General features: G+C 37.4%; 1 protein-coding gene across 1 annotated transcript; it reads left to right on the top strand.

Annotated features, from left to right (window-relative positions):
• The first annotated feature begins 2,790 nt into the window (after positions 1-2,790).
• OLFR643_1 (olfactory receptor MOR13-2) lies at positions 2,791-3,735 on the top strand. Its single transcript, NM_001171463.1, is given in 1 exon segment — positions 2,791-3,735. A coding segment is annotated over 1 exon segment (945 nt).
• The last annotated feature ends 4,704 nt before the right edge of the window (positions 3,736-8,439 follow it).

An 8,439-nucleotide genomic window follows, 5' to 3' on the forward strand; every position in this document is an offset into this window, starting at 1 on the left:
CAAATTCATATAGACACACAGGAGTTCCTGAATAGTTAAAGCAATATTAAATAACAAAAAAAAGCCTTGGGAATCACATTACCATATTTCAAGACATACTACAGGGCAATTATAATTAAACAGGCTTATATTGGCACAAACAGACATATAGACAAATAGAAGAGAATAGAAATCTATTCATGCATCTACAATAACCTTATGTTTGACACAAGAGCAAATTCAATCCCTAGAGCAAGGAGCATCTCTTCAAAAAATGGTCCTAGGAAAAATGGACCTTTGCATGCAGAGACCAAAGCTAGGGCCAGCTACTAGTTGTGGGTTGGAAGTAAGTCCAGAGGCCATCCACTGTGGCTGAGATGCAGGGAGTGAATGCTAATATATTCACTATAGAAACGCTTGTTAATGCTTCTCATCATGCTCGCTGTGATCGTGGGGTCCATTTTGTGGATGATCCAAGTGAGAATTTCCCACGACCTACTAAATTCAAGTGCTGAAATTAATTTACAGGGACTTAAGCACTCTTTAAAGGAATGAATTAGAAAGGATTTAATAGACTTAGAAGGCCTAGGATTAAATTTCATTCTTAACTAAAACACTAAATAAGTTTGAGGTGTCTCCTCCACTTTGTCGTCTCTAGTTCTGTAAAATGAGGGAGTCTGATACAATCCTTACAGATCCCTTCTAGTTCTGATCATTCCTACTCTAGCATAATCCCCTGAGAGATGAAATAGTCAATCAGCAAGGTGCGGAGCACTGTGGATGCTTCATATTCCCAGAGGTCTATGTGCATCTGAGCCTGTAACAGCTTCAGGGACTTCTGCATGCAACTATATATTATTCAGGTCAGGGAGTTGGCAGAGGTAACTGGGGGCCATGGGCCGCTCCTGCAAGGTCCCCAGTATTCTACTCCTTTTTCTGCAGTTCCTATGCATAGGATTCTCAGGTAGGTATTGAAACATCAGATCCTTGATATTCAGGCATTTGGGCACTCCATTAGCAATCCAGAAATCCTGAATGCTGCAAATAAAGCCATCTGCAGGAGGAAAGGCCGCCCTTACTCTGCGTTGGTTCTTTCCCCCTTTATGTGTTCTTCATAATTTTCCAAGTGTATGATTTCTACCTTTTGCTCTTGGTCTTTCACATGTCACAAAGTTTTCTACTTCTCATGTGACATTCTCAGAAGAGTTATTATATCATGCTATAATATTGATATCAGGTGTGAATAAATAACTATGGTTTTCTCAGGAAAAATGACATCAGGGAGTACATATGATGACATTGTTTTGTATGCCACTTTGCATGACCTTATATAATAGTAAAAGATCCTCAATTAAGCCATCTCTAATAATGCATGCAGACACAAAAGTGCACAGGAGAACTTAAGTGAAGGGGAAAATTGGACCCTATTTATGAAATGGAGAAAAGTTTGCATCTTGAGAACAGGGTCAGAGGGGTCCTGAGTACAAAAGGAAGACGAAAGCCTGGAATTGAGGTCATAGAGCAGGCTTTGGAACTCACCTACAAAATCTTCCTTCCTGAACATTTCTTAACTGTGTGCTTTTGTCTTTTTACAACATCATCATCATCATGAGTTTTTTTTTTTTACATTTACAATTTGCAATAAATGTACCAACATTCCAAAATATGGTATGAATTACTGAGTATGTACATCACTTGCACTAAGCTCAGTGTAGCATGGACTGAAACAACGCTTAGGAGACAGAGCTGAATTCCTTGAGGTGGTGTTGGAGGAGAGAAGATAAAATCCACAAAGGTATAACACAGGGCAGCAGAGAAGGGAGCATTAAATGAGATGCAAGTTTAGGTTTTTGAGACATCAAGAGGGTTAACTCTGCTGAAAATGATGAGCCAAGTGTTCAAGTGAGAGGCTGTCTTTTGATCTCAGTCCTGGAAGGTTGATAGAATGGCTATGTTCAGAGAGTTTGAGCAACCAATGGGAGCCAAGAACTGCAGGTACAGATTGTGTGACAATAAGTAGACTTATGTGGGTAACTTGAGGTATAAGCAAGAGAATTTTGGTAGTGACCAGAAATATTGACTATTATAAAATAACACTGTTTTATAACAGTGTTATAAAAATAACGATGTTAGAGGGGGCCTGGGTAAATGAGTTTGGATCTGATCATTTGATAATGAAAATTCTAATCAGAATAGAATGCTTTCCAATTTTCCTTTTAAACATAGTAATATTACTTAGATTGTGAACTTGATGATGTGTGTAAGGTTATTTCTGTGGATGTATGTCTTTCTGTCCATTTAAGTTTTGGTTAGATGAATGGATGTAAAACATGGCATTATGGGAAGACATGGAGACAACATGGCAGTATGGGAAGTGGAAGTGATAGGTTGTGGGGTTTAAGTCACATTAAAGGGTGGGAAGAGGAAGAAATTGTGATTCACTGAGTAAATCTTTGCTTAGGAAGACATCAGAATAGTTAAGTGGTAATGAAGAGAATGTTTCCCTTCATTCTTGAGCAAAGCCATACTCATGGACTGACAAGAAATAAGCTCATAAATTTAAAGATGGGAGGTGCAAGAATTGCAAAGTGGCTTGTTTTGCCAACTGGATAAAATGAGATAACAGACCATTTCACAAGTTTTAGAAACAATGAGAAGCAAGGATGAGTGACCTGGCGAACAAAATTGATGAATGTCCTGAGGTGAGGATCTGGAAAATATTCTCAAAATACTAGGCAGGGCCATGTATCAGAGCATCTATTTATTTTCTTTACAGGACAGTGGCCCTGGAATCAAAGCAAGAATCCCAGCATGGGAGGAAGCCCCCACAACAGTTCAGGGCTGCCTCCTTTCACCTTGACTGGACTCCCAGGGCTGGAAACCTCCCAACACTGGATGATTTTGCTCCTTGGTCCTCTCTACATTGTCTCCATTGTGGGCAATGCCCTTATCCTTTTCATTATCAAGGAGGAGCAGAGCTTACACCAGCCCATGTACTACTTCCTGTCCATGCTGTCAGTTAATGATCTCGGTGTATCTTTTTCCACACTGCCCACAGTTCTAGCCACTTTTTGCTTCCACTTAAAAGAGATCAGTTTCAACTCATGCATGACCCAAATGTTCTTTATCCATTTCTTCTCTGTCATGGAGTCTGGGATCCTGTTGGTCATGAGCTTTGACCGCTATGTGGCCATCTGTAACCCTCTGCACTATGCCACAGTGCTCACTGATGCCCATGTGGTGCATATGTACATGTCTGTTATTATTCGCAGTTTCTGTGTCGTCTTCCCACTGCCTTTACTTCTGAAGAGGTTACCTTTTTGCAAAGCCAATGTCCTCTCCCATGCCTACTGCCTACATCCAGACCTTATTCGCCTGCCTTGTGGAGATGTCACTATCAATAGCGTTGTTGGTCTCTTCATTGTCCTCTCTACCTTTGGCTTGGATTCTGTACTTATCCTCATCTCCTATGTACTCATAGTTCGCTCTGTACTGGCCATTGCTTCTCGGGAGGAGAGGCTAAAGACGCTCAACACGTGCGTGTCACACATGTGTGCTGTGCTGATCTTCTATGTGCCCATGGTTGGTGTTTCCATGGTTGTTCGCTTTGGAAGGCGTGCCCCACAGTATGTACACACTCTCATGTCTCTGATCTATCTCTTTGTACCTCCGATGCTCAATCCTGTCATATATTCTATCAAAACCAAAGAGATTCGTCGGAAGCTGTGTAAATTACTACTATGGAACAAGTTCTGAGCATGATACATGTCGAAAAGTCAAGGTTCCTAGGATTTTTTACACTAACTGTGCAAATTTGAGTTTTTGAGACCTGTTTTGATGAGATATTTTTATTATTCTTTTGGCTACTGGTTCATCATTATGATTGCTCTCATCAGATATTTGATGACAGTGTGACCATAGTTGCCAAAGGAAACTGGTTTGTCATTTGCCAAAAATATTTTCTCACTTTACTTCATTTTAAATAAAATATATATCCTCAAATTTAGTCCCTTATTGTCACAATATACTAATTTGTCATCTTTTATTAAAATAAATCAACACAGTAAATTAGTATCACCATAGAAACATAGCGAAAATAAGGTTGAGATTTTATTACCAAAGTCTGTGTCTAAAAATCACACAAACACACACACTAAAGCTATGCAGCCCAGCATTTATTCCATGTAACACACATAATATGCCATCTTTTAAAATGAAATTTAGTAATGGATGAATTTTATTAAATTATGTGATTGTCGATTAATTAAAATTGATAGAGCTTATAATTTAAGTTGTATGTATGTGTGTATATAAAGCGTATAATTTGAATTGTATTTTTGTGTGTATATCATGCATACAATAAAGGTAGTAATAAATTAGGAAAATTATGTACAAAGCATGGAATGTAATGATGGATTCTGCCTAAAGTGTTGTAAGATTTTGAGCATACCATTATGACAATTAAAAGTGAATTACTTAAGCATTCAATTTAAGACATTGTACAAGAATAAAAATGTTACAAAGTTATTCAGATTGTTAAAAGTAAAATAATGTAACTTAAATGATAAATATAATGGTAAATGTAATGGTGAAAGAGGAAGAATAATCCAAAGCATAATCCAATGTATATTTACAAAATAGGCCAACTTCACAACAGCTGACATTGAATCAACCTAAGTGCCTGTAATGGAAGACTGGATAAACAAATTATGGGATATGTACTCTATGAAATATTACATAGCAGTAAAAATAAATGAAGTCCATTCATTTGCAACAAAATGAATGAATCTGGAAAACATCGTACTTAGTGAAATAAGCCAGTCATGAAGGGACAAATATCATATGTTCTCCCTGATCTATGACAACTAACTAAGTACCTAAAAGGAAACCTGTAGAAGTGAAATTGACACTATGAGAAGCGATGACTTGGACAGCCCTTGTCTTGATTGTCAAGGAACAGTTTTATTTTTTTTAACTATTTTATTTTTCTATTTAATACCATTTGTTAAACTCTTTACTTAACACAGAATTATTTATAGGTGTTTAAATCCAATTGAAAATAGAGCCCAGTAAAAGAAAAGAGTGGGAATAAGAGAGGTAGGAGATGTACAGTTTGGCACATGTTCCCACGGACTTACCGCTAAGGGTAAAGCTAAAAACTTGCCATTTGACTTCAAATCCCATTAAGCAGGGTGGTACTAATGTCATCTTACTAGTTAAAGTTTTAATTGTGTAACTGATTATATAGATAGGAATAAGTGTCAAAGGGATCACATAAATAAGACCAAGTGTCTTCTAATAACAATATATAGAATTAAAAAGGAGAGAATGATCCGACATGGGAAGCAGGCCACACAGCAGACCCTAAACAGCACTATGGCCTCAGAATCAGCCCTTTAGGAATTAGGATATGACTAAAAAGCCCTTCAGAGCATTTCAGGAAAAATGAAATGGAAATGGCTTTCTATGGAAAGCCAAGACACTGTGGCAAAAAATAACCTATCTGAAGGATCTCTGTGAGTGAGATCCATCAAGGAAGGGAGATCTCTTTCTCTTAAGGGAGGGGAGAACTTATACTTTCCTTATAGCCCCGTCTAAATAATGTTTGTGGACTCAGAAGGTTTCCAAAGCCTTGACAGCTCATGGTAAGAGCCTCGGGTGATCACTGACGTCATAAATAAGAGTGCCAATTTGTTAAGTCAACAACAGGAGTCACTGTGCACTTATTCCTCATGTAGGATCTCTGTCCTTAATGTGCTGTACAGTGTGATTTAATGCTACAACTAGTACTCAAACAGTATTTTTCACTTTGTATTTCTGTGTGGGTGCAAGCAAACTGTTGAAATCTTTACTTAATATATACTAAATTGACTTCTGTATATAAAGAGAATTGAAAATGAATCTTGATGTGAATGGAATGGGAGAGGGAGTGGGAGATGGGAGGGTTGTGGGTGGGAGGGAAGTTATGGGGGGGGAAGCCATTGTAATCCAAAAGCTGTACTTTGGAAATTTATATTTATTAAATAAAAGTTAAAAAAAAAAGCTTTCTAAAAGATTTGCAAAATAGGCCAACTTCCTCAAAATTTAAGAAATGGTGGAGCCGGCACTGTGGCATAGCGGATTAAGCCACTGTCTACAGTGCCAGCACCCCATATGGGTGCTGGTACGAGTCCCGGCTGCTCCACTTCTGATCCAGCTCTCTGCTTTGGCCTGGGAAAGCAGTAGAAGATGGCCCAAGTCCTTGGGACCCTGCACCCATGTGGGAGACCAAAAAGAAGCTTCTGGCTCCTGGCTTCGGATCAGCACAGCTTCAGCTGTTGTGGCCAACTGGGGAATGAACCAGTGGATGGAAGACCTCTCTCTCTCTCTCTCTATCTCTCTGCCTCTCCTTCTCTCTGTGGAACTCTGAATTTCAAATAAATAAACAAATATTTTTATAAAAAGAAATGGTTTATTATTCTTCTCTTTCTTAAATTATACAAAATGTTGGAAAGCTATACAAAAGAGTAAATATAATCCTGATGAGCCATTGAGAACATAATTACACCAGCAAAAACACCTGCACAGTACACAAACTAAAACAAGTAAGTAGTATACGTGAATAAAATTAAACAATATAAACATATATATGTATATGTCATAGTGTTAAAAAATTACTTATTTCCAGAAATTTCTCAATAAAAGTGATTATAATGAGTGAAAAATGTAAATTTCAGAAAAGGTGAAGTAAAACAAAAAATCCATACTGCAATTACATGAAGCAACCCCCCCCCTTTTAAAATGAATTATTTAATACATTAGATTCTTAGGATCACAGCAAATGAATCATAATTACTACAATACAATTGTCATGTTAATGTGATATTAATACAAAAAGACCTTATTCAGTGTAGTTCCTAGGTACAGTTCTAGGAATATGATACTTTGTTTCCTCCCTCCCTCTTTTTTCCTTCCTTCCTTCCTGTTTTCTTGTTAGTTAATATGCTTTCTTGTTAAAATAATAGGAAAACAGTTTTATATTTTAATCATAATTATTAATCATTAATGTTTAAAAGAATCTTTGACAAATGTAGGGTAACATGAAATAGAAATGAGCTATTTCCCTGGTCACTTTGCAGTATAACACTAAATTTTAACAACTCTAATTACACTTTGCTTGAATTCAGTCTCTGCCTGTACATCATCACTGTCGCTACCTTACATGGAGTCTTCATTATCACTTATCCCTTTAAATTGATATAATTTTCCAAACTAATCTTACTGTTTACCATTATTTTATTTTCTTTGCTGTAGCTATAATAATCTTCCTGGAGTCTATCTGATTATACATCTTCTAGCCTTCTACTCTATTATCACTCAAGGATGAAGCATGAAACCCTACTATGAAGGCTATGTCTTAATTATATCATCACTACAAGTAGCCATCTTTGTGTCTATCTTTAATCATCATTCCCATCCTGAAATTATTTTCTTCAACTATACAGAACTACACGTGGTAACAGAAACAGCAGGCTGTGCCTCTGATTTTTGTTATAATAGTCACTACATAGAACATCTTGCCACACTCATGCACCTGGAAACTGCCTATCATTATTATTTATTAAAGCCATATTTATTTGATCTAGACAATGTGCCAGACACTGACTCAGCAGTGTGTTATCTACCTTACAAAGCATTTCTAGCACTTCTGCTAGCTATTCTCTACCTTCCTATCTTCCCACATCCAACAGTGATACAACAGAAATTCTAATGCTTTTATGCTTCTAACATATTTTGTGTGGGATTGTAACATAGCACCTAGATACCATTTTGTCCTTCTCTGTTCATTATACTTGGTTCCCTATTTGACTTGTAAGCTCTTCAAGGAATGGGTCATTGGTGACCACCAGAAGTAATACAAAAGTATAGCATTGCCTTGGAAAAATCATAAGCTTTTTGAGTTTCAATTTATTAATTTGCAAAATGTAATAAAAGAGAGGGGCCAACATTGTAGCATGCCAAGTAAAGCCTCCACCTATGATGCCGCCATCCTATAAAGGTGACAATTCATGTTCTGGCTGCTCTACTTCTGATCCAGCTTCCTGCTAATAGCCTGCAAAAAGCAGTGGAAGATGGCCCAAGTGTTTGGGCCCTTGCTACCCACATGTGAGTTCCTAAAGCCACATGTGGCTCCTTGCTCTGATTGGCCAAGCCCTGCTGTTGCAACCATTTGGGGAGTGAACCAACAGATTGAGGATCTCTGTCTGTCCTTCTCTGTAACTCTGACTTTCAAATAAATAAATAAATAAATCTTAAAACAGGCAAGTTAAATGTTTTGGTGTATAGATATGTTTACCTTGATTGAACATTATTTAATGAATATGTACATGAAAGCATCATATGACTGGGATAGACGCTGTAGCTTAACATGTTCAATTGCAACTTGAGATGCTTGCATCCTGTATCAGTGTACCTGGGTTC

Source organism: Oryctolagus cuniculus, chromosome 1, assembly GCF_051225735.1.
Source record: "Oryctolagus cuniculus isolate XC-2025 breed Fujian yellow rabbit chromosome 1, ASM5122573v1, whole genome shotgun sequence".
NCBI classification, from domain to species: Eukaryota; Metazoa; Chordata; class Mammalia; order Lagomorpha; family Leporidae; genus Oryctolagus; species Oryctolagus cuniculus.